This window comes from Sphaeramia orbicularis, chromosome 16, assembly GCF_902148855.1.
Source record: "Sphaeramia orbicularis chromosome 16, fSphaOr1.1, whole genome shotgun sequence".
In the NCBI taxonomy this organism is placed as follows: Eukaryota; Metazoa; Chordata; class Actinopteri; order Kurtiformes; family Apogonidae; genus Sphaeramia; species Sphaeramia orbicularis.
The window spans coordinates 38,586,622-38,602,164 of record NC_043972.1 but is presented as its reverse complement, the minus strand read 5'-3'; the positions used below and the strand labels follow the sequence as shown (position 1 = coordinate 38,602,164).

Here is a 15,543-nt window from a genome sequence, read left to right as displayed (position 1 = left end):
CAAATCCATGCTGTGTCTCTTCCACCCACCCTTCATCCCATTCCCACCGTTCCTGTTCTCCTCTCCTACCTCCAGCTCTGAAGGACGACCGTTTCCAGATGGTGCTCTTCACGCCACGGCTGGTGCGCATCACGTTGACCAACGTCAGCGTGTCTGACGAGGGTGGCTACTTCTGCCAGCTCTACACAGATGCCACTCACCACCAGGTGGCGACACTGTCGGTTCTGGTGCCCCCAGAAACTCCCACTGTGGAGGTGAAGCAGGAGGCCGTGGAGGGCGGAGAGGTGGAGCTCACCTGCGTGTCTCCACGTAGCAAACCAGCTGCCACCCTGCGATGGATCCGTAACGGACGGGAGATCCCAGGTACCAGGATGTAGATGACAGATGGACAGATTAATGAGTTGGTGATTATGAAAGATAAATGAGGAAGTTAATGAGGTAATATGGGGCAGGTGAAGTCAAATGAGCGAATGATATTCCAGATAGACTGTGGAACAGAGGAAGAATGAATCAATGGATGATTGATGGGATGACAGAGGGAATGTCAGATGTATTTGGTGCAATGGGAAGGTTAAGAATGATGGATAAAGAAAGAATGAAACTTTTGGCTCTGGGGCTCACTTCATGTATAGTTCAATCAAGTGTTTTTATTCTTGCAATCAATTATTTTCTTCAATTCGATGTGATTTATTGATTATTTGAGTAGGTGGAAAAATGTGGAAAAAAATGTCTGAAAATGACCAAAAAAAATTATTTATTCCAGAACCAGCTAAAACAACGACCGTAAAAAGTATGAAAGTAAAAGGGTATATAAAAAACACCTATAAAGAAATCACAACAATATAAAAGTATATAGAAAAATATATGTAGAAAAAACAACAATAACATAAATGTGTATATGAATATATATGTGTCATCATATGCGTCACAATAAGCGCCCATGTGAAACACAACAGTGGAACCAATGTTTAGAACCAGTGTAATTGAGGAAATAAAGCTTCAATTCAGGAAAATTGTAATGAAGTAATTTTTGAATCATTTAATCCATTAACTGTTTCATCTCTGATGTTTTGTGCAACATTCATGCATGCACAGCAATCTTACATCCGTTAGTTGAACAGTCTTTGTAAAATATAATATGATCCTGAGACTTTTTATGCATTACATAATTGTCTCGGGTGACAAGCAAAGGCGCTGTTATTTCAGATACATTTTTATTTATAATTTAACTGGGTGTCCTTTTCATTGTACAGCAGGGTTTTTCCACCTTTTATATCTGTATTTTTGTGAAACTCCATCCCCTACAGAGGACAAAAATGCACTACTCTCTCAAGAGGATAAAACTTGTCTATCCTATAAGAAAGAACATATTCATTCAGAGCAAAATAAACCATGGATTTCATTAGAGTTACATTTTTCTTCCTTTGCACGGTCATTAACAACAAACCGTTTATGATCCATTTGATTTTGCTTCTGTTTATCCTCATCCCAATTAACAAAAATATCAATAATAAGAATAACAAAAGATGAGAATTAGCCACTGCTTTCCTGCTGTGCCTTTTTTAAAGCACTGCAGAGACGAGGGGAGTGAGGCACCATTTGTTTCAGCAATAATAATAGTACTGTCATTACTGAGAGATAATTTGTTCCATTTTTTAGAAAAAAAAAACAAAAAACTATTTTACAAAGACAACAAGGAGCATTATGTTTGTCTGTGACCAGGGAAAATGTCTTTTCATTTGTGGTCTTCAATCATTCATCTGTTTTTATTTGTTTGATATTTGGCCTTATTATGGAATATGGTCATAAATGACAGATGTGAGCACTTTTTTAACCTTTAGTCACTATTCTTTTCATTATCCACCATGGATGAATCAAACCTTAATTGGGCTGCAACTATTTTTTAATGTTTATGAAGATATTGTTTTTTTCCTGGTTTTAATCCTTTAGTTTATAAAATGTCAGGAAATGATGAATAAATGTTTAGTAATGCCTGAAAAAAAAAAAAAAGATATCTGGACACTTTTTTTGGTCTGTAACCCAAACATGTTCAGTTTGTCGCAAATTATCATTTTTAAGTGGCTTTAATTAAACAATTTAGATTGTTTTCTTTTTTAAAAAAGTCTCTCTAAGTGATTATAAATAGTCACTTTTCCATTGACCCTCAAATTGCACAAATATAACTTGCGCATAAAAATTTACTTAATGAAAAAACGACAATTTTCCCGTAACTCTTATTTTTCAATGAGCAAGAGGTGGTTTTTCAGGCATACGCAATTGGTATATCATGCAAAACTGAAATGGAAAAACCTTTTTCCACAACTAGAGTCATATGAATAAAAAAAAAAAAAAAAAGATATTGACGGATGTTACAACAAGAAGAGTTTTAAAAGAAACATGGTGCAGTATGTGTGGATACACCAGGAAACTGAATCATTTTTTAATTTAGTACGGGATGGAGAGGTAATATATAGTAGTAATGAATATATGTGTAAATCAGCATGATATTTATGTTTGATGCCATGTTTATGGAATGACTTCTCATGTCATCTCGGGATAGTAAATAAACAAATCATCACATTTGTGATTTAATGGAAAAACCTACTTCTGTTTTTTCAACATCGAGTAAATATCGATAAAGTTTTGCACAAATGTCCAATGGAAAAGCAGCTAATGATCAAAATAGTTGTTGATCAAGTCAGTGGTTGACAACTAATCATAAACTGATCAATTATTACAGCTTTAAACAGCAATAATATGCTAATTTTACACCGAAACAATCCTACTGAAGATACAGAATAATGCTGTCAATATTTTAGAGACCCCATAAATTGTGCAAATTGCATTTTCAAGGGGGTCCATTCGTTATTAGGAGAAACCAAACCTTCTCGGCTCCCCTGGAGTTTTTTATTTGTGTGTAAACTAACAAGAACAGATTTCAGGGGTTTCGGTCTTTCTCATACATCCACTAGTCAGATTTTCCTCACCCCTCTGCATAAGTATATATCTCTTGAATTGCTTGAAATTCCAGTTCAAATATTCTTCATCACCACCATTACATAAAAGTGGGGTTGCACCACCCCACGTTTTAAGTTGTCTTTTTTCTTCTACCTTTATGACACACACAAAGAAACACTTTCTGTTTCACCAAAGTCTCACTCTCCTTACTTTTCTTCTGATAAATCTATGAGCCATCTGTCGGCCTGTTACCTTGATCTATTCCTCTTTCTAACTTGCGATTTCCCTTGGCTTCTCTCAGTTAAAGGGGCTCTTCACTCAATAATACATCTGAGACTTATCTTTCCCCTGCCTTCAGTGTACTTAACCCTTGAGAAATCATTTTGCGCTCCACTGTTAAATCAGCATTTGTGTATAATGCTTCATTTTGATATGAATTCTTCAAAAAAAAAGCCTTGTTCAGTTGACTGAGCACAAAAAAAAACACTCTAAGCATGCAAAGTATCTTTCACTCAGGCTCACAGCTATGAATTTTTATTCTGTTTAACTCCAGTTTTTAATAAAAACAGACAACATTTTTCCAAAGTACAAATCGCTGTCAAATGTATTATGTTATTGTTATTCATTAATTCAGTCTCTGCCGTCAAATAACTCAGAGCGGATGAAATAACGTGAGATAATCTGGTGTCAACAGTTTTTTGGGACACGCGTTGAGCAATATTTTGCCCTTTGAAACTTCATGCCACTCGTCGTCTCTTGTACTTTCTATTTTTGTCTGACACTCAACTCAACGTCTCTTTCATCAAGTCTGTTCCTTTTTCTCTGTCAGAACATGCCTGTCACCGTCACTCCACCGTCGTCTCTCCTCTGTCCTTTCCCTCTACTCCTGCTTTTGCTTTCATCTGATCTGCTTCTTCTTCTTGTTTCTTTTCTAATTTCACTTGTGACAAAAGATGTGAGTCTCCTAAGCTGGGTTATCAGCTGTTCAGGGCTCCAACAATCAGAAAGATGGAGATGGACTTTAGCCTCGCCTCCTCCTCTCCTTGTTTCTCATCTTCTCTTCTCTTCTCTTCTCTTCTCTTCTCTTCTCTTCTCTTCTCTTCTCTTCTCTTCTCTTCTCTTCTCTTCTCTTCTCTTCTCTTCTCTTCTCTTCTTCTCCTCTCCTCTCCTTGTTTCTCCTCTCCTCCTCCTCTCCTCCCTTCCTTCCTTCTCTCCTCTCTTTGTTTCTCCTCCTCTCTTCTCTCATCTCATCTCTTCTCTTCTCTTCTCTCCTTGTTTCTCCTCTCTTCCTCCTCTCATCTCCCTGTTTCTCCTCTCCTCTCCTTGTTTCTCTTCTCTTCTCCTCCTCTCCTCTCCTTGTTTCTCCTCTCCTCCTCCTCCTCCCTCCTCTCCTTCCTCTCTCCTCTCTCTTTTTCTTCTCTTCTCTTCTCTCTCCTTCTCCTTCTCTCCTCTCCTTGTTTCTCCTCTTCTCTTCTCTCCTCCTCCTCTCCTCTCTTCCTCCTCTCATCTCCCTGTTTCTCCTCTCCTCTCCGTGTTTCTCCTTCTCTTTCTTCTTCTTCTTTCCTCCTTCCTCTCCCTCTCTCTCCTCCCCTCCTCCTTCTCTTCCTCTTCTTCTCTTCTCTTCTCTTCTCTTCTCCTTCTCTTCTCTTCTCTCTCTTCTTCTCCTCTCCCTCCTCTCTCTCCTCTCCTCTCCTCTCCCTCCTCTCCTCTCCTCCCTCCTCTCCTCTCCTTGTCTCCTCTCTCTTATCTCTTATCTCTTCTCTCCTCCTCCTCCCTTCCCCTCCTCCTCTCCTCTCTTCCTCCTCTCTTCCTCCTCTCCTTTCCTCTCCTCCTCCTCCTCTCCTCTCCTTGTTTCTCCTCTCCTCCTCCTCACCCCCCCCCCCTTTTTTTTTGGCCCTGAGTTAAATGAACTGTGACACCAAAGGTTAGACGCCGATCCCGACAGATATGGGAAAGCACTCTTTAATTAAGACACTATCTTCCTACTGCTTCCTTATTCCCTACTCATCTGCACCCACCACTGTTCTCTCTCTCTCTCTCTCTCTCTCTCTTTCTCTCTCTCTCTTTCTCTCTCTCCCTTTCTCTCTCCCTCCCTCTCACACTTCGATTGGGACCTGCTTTCATTTGCTTGCCGGCAATAATTGAAAACTCAGCGCGATATGAGTAATATTGTTGTATTCTGCCTCAACAAGCACAAACTCCCAGTACGTGACCATGTCAAGTCCCGTTAGTTTTTCCCTGCTGTTCCTCCTCCCTCCTTCTGTTTTTGCCTCTCCTCTCTTCCTGCATCTTTCTACCATTCTGCATCTGGCTTGGCACTCTTATCTGCCGCTTTCATGTCTAGGCCCGTCTCGCCGCAGCTCTCCTCATTCCCCCCATCAATCATGCCCATTTTTACTGCCCTCCTCCCTCTCTTTCTGTCTGCGTCTATGACTCCCTCTCTCCTTCGCCTTTCTTCTCTCACCCTGGTCCTTTGACACTCCCCCTGTCTCTGTGTCTAGCTCAGTTAACATCTCGACACAGTTATGCATATTCTTGCTTTAATCCGCCCCCACATCCACCACCCACGCTCTCTTTCTCTTGTACACCCTCAAAAAAAAAAAAAAAAAAACTCTTGATTTTCCTCTGCAAACAAACAGTCTTCTGCTCATAATTGCAATGAAATATAGATGCAAATTGCTTTCGTCTCGCTCATTCTGTCTTGAACAGCTCATCCACCCCATCTACAGGTACCTGATGCTCTGAAAGGCCTCATTCATCAGCAGCTATCCTCTTCTGCTCTATGCTCAGTTATTGTCAGAGTTATTTCTGTTCTCCTCTGAAAATCTCCTTTGTCTGCCCCTCTACCTCCCCCACAGGTGTGATGTCTCAGCAGGAAAAAAGGGAAGAACAGGCCTGTTTTGGCTGCTAACTTGTTTCTCAACCATCCCACCTGGTTCCTTTTCCCTCCATTGTCTCATCGGTTCCCTTCTCCTCCTTGTTTCTCTCCAGGTGTGGTGTCCCAGCAGGACAATGCGAAGACATTCAGCGTGTCTAGCACCATCCGGATCCCCGTAGAAAGGAAAGACAACGGCGCCGCGCTGAGCTGTGAGGCGTCCCACCCCGCCTTAAATGGGCAGAAGAAGATTCGCCACTACCGCCTGGATGTGTATTGTAAGTCTAAACATACACGCATGTGTGTAACAAAGGCTCATTTTGTTCATTACAGGTTATTTCATCTGTATGACTGTCACATAAGTTGCTAACTTAACCCATAAAGACCCAGTGCTACTTTTGTGTCAGTTCCCAAATGAATTTCTCTCTGTATTTAACCTTTCTTAAAGGTGGGTTAGGGATGTAACGATTACCGTATAATGATAAACCGCGCTAAAATTGCAGACGGTTAGTATTACCGTTTAAATTCTAATTATCGTGATAACCGTGTTTGATTACCGCACTTTTCCAGAAAAAATGCCTATGTAAAGATATGCTTTTATGTCAAATATTTGAGTCTAGTTTTAATTTATTACAATTTAATTGTATATACCTAATATTTGGAACCCAGTATTCACTTTTTAAAGTCTTTGAAAAGGTTCGTTAAGCATCTTTGTGTTATTTATGCAATAAATTATATACATTTTTCAAATTGGACTTTATATATTTTTGGTGTTTTTTGTCCTTTTATGTTGATATAGTAGGTTAAAGTGAAAAATAATAGGAAGGTGATATAGATGAAGTTGTGCTGAAAGAAAGATACCAAACATGGGTATAGTAAACATTTCTTTATATATATATAAAGGTAAAATCAAAAGGCCTGAAAACGGATTTTAAAACAGGCTCAGACCCCTAAAGGGTTAATATTTGAATGCTTCTGCCAAGAGAAAGTGCATTGTGCCATATTTTTGTTTTGTTTTTTTGTTTTTTTGTTTTTTCAAAATACAACTTGGTTCAATTATTTCAGCGTGTGTCTAAGTACTTTTTGAACATTTTGAGCACAATTTCAACAATACTGCAATAATAATGATAACCATGATAATTTTGCTCACAATAAATGTGATATGATATTTTCATACCATTACATCCCTAGGTGGGGTATGAGATCTTAGAAAAACGGTTAGAGCAAGCTACGTTTTGAAAATACTCAATTCAAAAGTCCAAACCCCTTTCTTCAGACATCCCCCTGAAGCCATGCCTCTAGAGTCCTGGCACGTGCAATGCTTGTTCTCGAGGGTTCACGAGCGCTGCACAGCAACAATTCGCCGGGCTCCAGCAGCCCCGGCTCCGGCTACACCGGCTCTGGCTCCCCCGGCCCCGATCCATGCATACTTCATTCAGTCTCCACCAACCCCCCGGCTCTTGCAGAACAGCCCCAGTTCATACCTATCTGGCTAACGCTACATTTCCTAGTGATTTAGGTTAAGTGACAAAACAGTTTGCCGGTGAACTTTCCATCCTAATATAACCTGATATTGCCAAGCTCTGGCTCTGGCTTCGTTTCCTGAACAAATGCTCCAAACCCTCTGAGAACGCACAATCCCATGCACGAAGAGGGTACACACGGATGGAGGAGGGACAAATGGCAGTTGAGTTTGATAGACATATCACCGTTTAATCATTTTAATTGGGCGCTCAAAATGATTGGATGGTGTTTTTTCAGTCCTGTCCGTTCCACAGGTGACTAAAATTTTTTTTATTTTTGTGTTAGAGCATTTAATTAATTGGTTGTAATCGGGGTGTGAATGGGATTTTAAGCAATGTAGTAAAAAATGCTCCAGGAAAATATCTCGCACCCCACCTTTAAGTGATTTATCACCATTGATTGTAATATTATCCTCCTTATTTTGCATTTTTCAGTGTAACATGTATTTTCCCATATTTAATTTACTGATCATGTAGATGTTCACAAAACCTCAGATTAACCCATAAAGACCCAGAGCTACTTTTGTGTTGTTTCCCAACTGAATTTTTATCTCTATTTAAGATTTCTTAAGTGATTGTTATTTATTATGATATAATTGGCTCCATTGAAAACGCACGGTTCAAACATATAGTGTAATTTCCAGAAAATGATTTGCTCAGGTGCCTATTTTGTAATGTGTTGCTCACAAGATTAGTAACACAGTTAACAGCTGTATTTTTTTCATTCCCGACGTCTGCGTTTGGACTAATCCCTTAATATCGGGCATTGAGTCGAATCTCTTGTACAGAGTCACACTTGACTGGTAACTTTAGGTGTGGTCAATAGCCAATATAAAGGCAGCAAAGAAAAGGCCCAAATGTTTTTGCCAACTCAAAATGCCACGACTTACGATACAACAGAGAGAACGTGCCATTGGCATGTTAGGAGCAGGTCTGAGCTGTGGTGAAGTCCCTCGCCATCTGCGCTGGCATCACAGTACAGTCAGATGTCCGAGTGCCCAATCGGTGCCAGATCAGATCAGATCAGATCGGATCCCTCAGGACAGTTCCATGCGTCGTCGCTGCACTGCTTGTTTGGAAGCCAGAGGTGGACACACCCAATATTGAATGATGACACTTTCAATTTCTGAGTAACAGTATTCAGTGACTGAATAAACATGTTAAGTTGATCACAATTTGTCCACAATTCATTCTCTAATGACCAATGCTTCCCTCTTTAATACGAAAGTAACCCCAACCCATTCATATATCTCCAAATATACATATTATTCTGGCCCCTGCCTTTTGAATGGTGCTAAGTATATTATCCTCTGTATTTTTTGTTTTTTCAATGAAAATCAGGTATTGTCACAGGGGTTGTCACAGTATTTTCCTTTTTTTTTTTTAATTCACTGATCATGTAGATTCTCAGATTAAAGTTGAAGAAACAGAGAAAACTGATGAAAAGTGACTTTTTCAGCAAAATACATTAACTAAACATAAATCAAGTGTCTCCATCCACTGTCATTTATCAAACTCCATGGGTTTTACTGGTGAATCAATGTTATAGAAGATGACGGTGTTTCCATGTTCACTACAGAGCCTCTGAATGTCCAAATGGGTCATATCTGATGACCATGAAAAGATGATAAACTACATTTTGCACCAATTATTTACATGTATTGATAAGATTAGTGGATCAACAGGTGTTAAACAGTTTGGATCAGTAGATGGTTTTGGTCGACGGTGGATGTTTGGGTCTTTATGGGTTAAATCCCTGCAATAACTTTGTCAGGGTAGCGGCCTCATATTTCAAATGATGGATATCTCATTTTAGAAAACAGCTCATTTATACGCAGTCCAGGATTTTAGTAGAGTCGTATTCACAGCTGCCCTGCATGTGATCCGGTCTCATTAAAACCTAATACATACAAATCTTGTCATGCAGGGAAGCTGGCAGAAAGAGGCCTGCAGCCAGGTTAGGGTCCTGGCCTGCGGTTTAAAGAATTAATCCAACATCAGTGGAGAACACCTGGGTAACTTCTGACTGCGTCCCAACTCTGTTCTGGGATTGAATTTGCGTTTTATAGGTTATTTGCACAATTTAACATACTATGAAATTTCTGAATATGTCTTTTTAATGAAGCCATGAAGGCATAGGGAAACTAAAAAATACTGGAGGAAATTTATATGTAAAATGGTCTTAAGCTTTTTTATACTCTTAGGACAACAAGTTCCAGTTAAATTGGGATATATTTTCAGTTTTTTTCTCCAATAAATCTTTAAAAACCTGTAGATGTTTCAGTAAGATTAGCGCTTAAAACTTCAAACAGATATAATCTATATCCTTTTTGGCAAAGGCTTAAATTCATCAGTATGTATGAATGTTTTTTTTTTTTTGCTTCTAATCCTATCAAAAGTTTCCTCATAATACTGTGTTTTTCACTTTTCTGCATCTAAACTGGAAGAAAGTGTTTGTTGTAATTCCTTGTAATTGCTATTATATTACTAATGGATAGTGGCTGTAAAAACAAAAACATTACAGCGAGAACTTCATAGATACAGAGACTACTGTTTACGTTTTCTCAGATAATATGCATACCCACTTAAAATAAATGGAATTATTTCTCTCCAAGCATATTAAATCATTTTAATAGTCTTTATAATTGACAGAAATATCTTTCCACAGTGGTACTTAATAAGACATCCAACATGAAATTACGTTTTCTCCTTGTTTTCTCCTCAGTTTTATTGAATATTGAATAGTGTTCTTATCACATTATAGCAGTCATTTTGGGTACTCAAATATTCCAGAGGCATAAATATTTACAGCTGCTGATGATTCATATTCAGTAAGTACTTCTGCTTCTCTCTTTGGGTACAGTTATTAATTTGCCACATGTATGCTAATGTCTGCTGATAGATTCGAACGATGAAAATTCCACTGTGTCGTCAAAGTGTGTCGTTGGTACCTCCAGCCACAGAACTGGCAAATAATGACCGTGTGTCATTGCGGATTTGGCTTCCCATCGCTCTTGTTGCTGAAATAAGTACAGTACAGCAGCTGCTAGAGCGGTGGGCTGCTTATGATAACAGGTGTCTCAACCGTAGGATTGTCAGTTGGTTGCCTTGGAAACAGATGTTAAAGACCCTTCTTCTTACCACTTTCATACTTTTATCCTTGTTTCTCCTTTTTGTTCTCACTGTCTCTCCTACTTGGTTTTTGTTCCTGTCCTCTCCATTCAGGTCATTTTGATCCATCTTGTTTTTTTTGCTGCCTGCCTCATTTTAGTTCAGTTTCATAGATTCACATAGATATATCTCTCAAACACCTCCCTCGCTTTCTCTTTCTGAACAGTTGCACCCACGGTGAGAATTGTTCCTCCCACTGTATTTTGCGAGAGGGCGACTCGCTTAGCCTGACCTGCTCTGTCACTGGAAACCCACTGTAAGTATACATCCATCAATGTGGGTGTTTTTTGTGTTGTTTTTATTTGTATGAATGTAGCATACACTCTTATACTACGCAAGTAGTTCATTCGTCGGGTTCAGTACAGGTATCACAGATGTGCTTAACTCCGCTCCTCAGCATTTAAAACAGGACATTTAAATAACTGAACCAGCTGGCACAAAGCACTGCCTCTGATGCTGCTCCGAGTTGTCATAGCATATGTGTTGGGGTGGTTTCTCTTGTTCCATAATGAATTCCTGACAAAATATTCACCAAGTATAAAAGGTTTGTCTCAACAAAGCGTTTGTGCATGAAAAGCTGCAATGAGTCCTGACAAATCGGCTTAAGGATCCACAGAAAGCACTTGATTGATGATGACATGCAGGGGGATGCCAAATACAGTGTCAGAATTTTCCAATAGAATATTACGGGGCACTAAACATTCACAATAAACAATATGGAGGAGTTGTTTTGAACCACAGTGAATATGACATTTAAGTACTGTACTTCGCCAAACAGGAAGTAGCTGCCACAGATGGCTACAAGCCTACTGGACACTATGTTCAAACCTATTTATGGTTGTTTTTATACATCGTCACTGACTGTCTTTTAAATTCATAAGTATACCCTGAGGGCCTTTATAAAAATACTCCAAAAATAATATGAAGAAATGAAAGCAGCATGGGAGCTATTGGCGGATGGAGGAACTGTGACATCACAAATTGGTTTCTGAACTGCTGGTTTGAAACTTGTAATTTGTGATTTGGCTGTCGACTTGTGGGAGCTGGAACCAACCATTTGGGGTGTAAGGGGTCAACGGCATCTTCAGGAGGTCAGAGGTTAAGTGTTAGCTTACTGACTCGTGAAAACTATAAGAAACTTCACTAAACACTGAGTTGTTGCATGGTCTTATTAGTGGAGCCTGTTACCCATAACTACAGTCAAGCAGTGTAGGTGGAAAAATGTGTTTTATTAAATAAACAGAGGCTCAAAGTCCAACTCAGCAGACAAGCAAGTTGTCAATCAAAGTTTGACACAGCATCAACAGACATCAGTGTCTTCTATTTGCTTGAAGATCTTACTGACAGAACACGTCCAAATGAGACAAAAGAGGCCAGAATGACTCCTGGGAAAATAATTATTGACTTTTTAGAGAGAAGTTCAATGTAATGCTGCGTTTCCACCGCGTGGTACGGGCTCAACTCGACTCGACTCGGCCTTTTTGCGTTTCCATTACAAAAAAGGACCTGGAATCTGGTACCCGGTACTAGTTTTTTGGTATCACCTCCATCAAGGTTCCAAGTGATACTAAACTGTGATGTATAACACTGCAGACCACTGACTGGTCAGACAGTTGTCTCTGTGACCCGCCGTTTACAAAAACAGATGCGGAAGTGGACAGTAAATATAGCGGTACATTAATCCACATAATAACAGCCCAAAACTACACCGTGGTTGGTCGAGGAGATTCAGTCTTTGGTGGCCGACGTAAAAATTCAGACGAGACAACACACAACGGGCAAGTTTTCAGCAACTCTCTGAGCAGACGACACGGAAATAATGCGCTGCATTGCTATGATGTCCAAGTACTGTAAAGTCAGTAGTATCCTGTAATGGAAATGGTCTCCAGGAATACCGAGTCGAGCCGAGTCAAGCTGGTTCCACGTAGTGGAAATGCGGCATAAGTCTATGGGAATCTGGCCTTTTTGGAACCAGCATCTAGTGGCCGCTTGGTATTACAACTGAAAATATAGGCCCAATCCCAAGTCACCCCTCAGCCCTCCCCCTTAGCCCTTCCCCTTCGCCCTTATACTTGGCACTACCCCTTGAAACAGAGCTGCAAGGGTTAGGGGTTGAAACATTCCCCTATGAAATGAGACAACCCTTTGAGACCTGTTATGTCATCACCAGTCATCGATGCCACTATGAACAGATGCAGCAACTTTGTTTCTGAAAGAATTCCCCATGCCGTCAGCAGCTGTAACTTTCTTTGTTGCATGGGATTTTGTCATCTTTTTGTGTCTATCAACTACAAACTGCAAAAATGCGATCTATAATATATTGAAACAGCATTAAACGGTCAGTCAAATGATTAAGTGTTTCACGAAGAAAATATGTACATTTGTGGGTTTCTTTCATCACACTGCTGCACTTTTTGGTTGTGTTTACCTCCAGCTTGCCAATGATTCGAACAGAATTATGGGAAATTTCTCCTACCCCTCCGTTCATAGTGTGGTCCTGAAAAATCTCCGTTTCGAGTGCTATACAGCCCTCCACCTTAGCCCTTCCCCTCTGTCTAATCAAGAATCAGGACAACACTACCCCTTCATGTGTATGTGCAAAACGGAGGGGTAGGGGTAAAGGGGAGGGCCAAGGGGTGAATTGGGATTCAGCCATACATTTGCCCAAAGAGCTATAAAATAAAATAAAATATGTTTACCTTCCCTCATGAAACGATTGTGATAATGTGATTTATTCTTTATAGATAAAGTGTAAATGGGATTCAGTAAGCAATCATTGCACCTGGTCAAAGGTGATCACTGATGTGTATACACAGGAATAAAAAGAGAAATGTGTCTGAAAACAAAATTATTCCAACTTTATAGGAAGCAGCATACTTCTGTGTTGGCTTCTTTTCAGAACTGAAAAGTCCTTACCCCTTGATCTGCAGTTGGGTCGGATTAAGCGAAAGTTAACATCAACATGAAAAAGTAAATTTGCTCACATCATTTATCAAATGGGCTCATTTTTTAGCTAAAGGGCTCTATTTTTATGGGACTTATCCTATCCTTTTTAAAATACCACTTGTAGAAAAAAAATTGCAACCGATTTGATCGGTTGTACTTCTTAAACCATAGTCACGCCTCAGATATAAAAATATAGCTCGAATTGACACTGAAAATTCTATCTAAAAAATGTAAAAATGTATTCAGTCTGTCACATCTGTGAACTGTTACCGAGAAATGACTCTTTATTCGTGATTTACTTACATCAGTATGAACCACCATTAGTTGTAAATAACAGTGTGTTAGTATTAAATACATTAAATAAATCATTCTGATTATATCTGGCTTGTTGTATTAAAAATAAGTCAACATTTTGGGTGATGCATACAATGGTAAAGAGTCGTCCATATGTTACTATGGCAACCTGTCCATGCATTACCACATTCTCATGTCAAAAAAACAGACTTTTCAATATTTCACTCCAAAATTTATTTTCAGCATAGCTGAGCATAATATCTAAAAGGTTTCGTCCTACTTTATGTCAATTTCTGTTGAGAACCTCATGTTTTGAATGTTTGCGTAAAGCTTAAAAAACTAATGTGTTTTTCATGTCCACATGTTACCGAGCAGTAATTTGACATTTTTCACCTAAAAATGTTATCTCCCCAAATTTTGTTAAAGTGCTTTTAAATACCTACTCAAATATGTATAATACATGCATATAAGTTACTCTGCTTTCATGACAGAGACTGTTGCACACAAAATGTGTCCATGTGTTACCGCTTCATCGGACCCAGTTATAGATTTTCTTGCAATAGGTGTTAAATATTCCAGTGACTGTGTTTATATAATGGTCTACTAATAATCAGAAAAACAGCTCAGTCTGAATACACATGCTTCATGTCACAAAGGACTGGCCTGATCAGGATATGAGGGCATGTAAACACTTGATCCAATTAATTATTTCTCTCTCTCTGCACATGTTTGACCCATTTAAGAACATAAACAAAAACCAAGCTGGTGTTTCATACATTTATGTACAGATTAATGTTCAGATTAATGTCACTGATCCTAAGGGGAAATGTGTTTGTCTTTCAGCTCATGAAAACAACAATACAAAAGAAAAATGAAATGAAATAATAAGCGAATTATATACGTAATAGTCTATCTTCAGCCTCTTTGGCATCAACTAGGGAGCTGTACAGTCTGACTATAGTGTAACATTCACTTAGCTGAGTCATCCACTGAAACTGCTTCTGGTCACTTAAACTGTGGTAAAGAGGATGATCCAAATTGTTCACAATGTCTTCGGATTTATTCAGTGTGCATCTCTCCACGACTGTCCCCAGTGAGTCCAGACTACTTCCAGTCACTGAGCAGCATTTTCCATTAGTTTGTCTAGCCGCCTTACAACCTTGTGTTTAATGCTATCACAATGCAGAAAAGTGTAATAACTACCGCATTTTTGTCAGAGATGAAAATTTGACATTATCTTGATGGTTGAGAAGCTCTTAATAGTGTAAAAAAAAAGGTCAAATAGGCAATCTGTGTACATGTTTAAGTCACAGTCTCTAACTGGAGCAATTTTTATCAGGTTGAACAAATATTTTCATTTTCTATGTAATTATTATCCATTGTCATGCGCCTCCAAACAAACAGATGGATTCTCTCTTCATAATGCATAGTTGAAATTAAAAAGAACTTTTTTCTATATAATTTTTTTCTATTTGTGAACACCATGAACTTAGTTTTATTCCAATTCGCAGTTAATTTGTTTATGTCAAACCCTTTTTTGAGTTTAACCATCTCATTCTCTATTTTCTGTACTAATGTTTTTAAATCATCTCCTGAAGAAAGAAAGCTTGTATCATTGGCAAACAAAATAAACTGCATTATCTTTGATGTATCACATATGTCATTAATATATATTTTAGTAATTGTTTGTACTGAATATGGACATGGCCTCAGCTCTATTGTATATACTTCCACTCTCTGGTGCTTACTGTAGACTTGTTACGACTGGAGTAGATA

The 15,543-nt window shown here is 38.9% G+C and overlaps 1 protein-coding gene across 1 annotated transcript in view; it reads left to right on the top strand.

Moving 5' to 3' along the window:
- Positions 1-15,543, top strand: part of cadm4 (cell adhesion molecule 4) — a 222,907-nt gene that overhangs the window by 184,987 nt on the left and 22,377 nt on the right. The window contains 4 exon segments of the mRNA XM_030157659.1: positions 76-363; positions 5,950-6,111; positions 10,694-10,723; positions 10,726-10,783. Coding sequence (XP_030013519.1) covers positions 76-363; positions 5,950-6,111; positions 10,694-10,723; positions 10,726-10,783 — 538 coding nt within the window.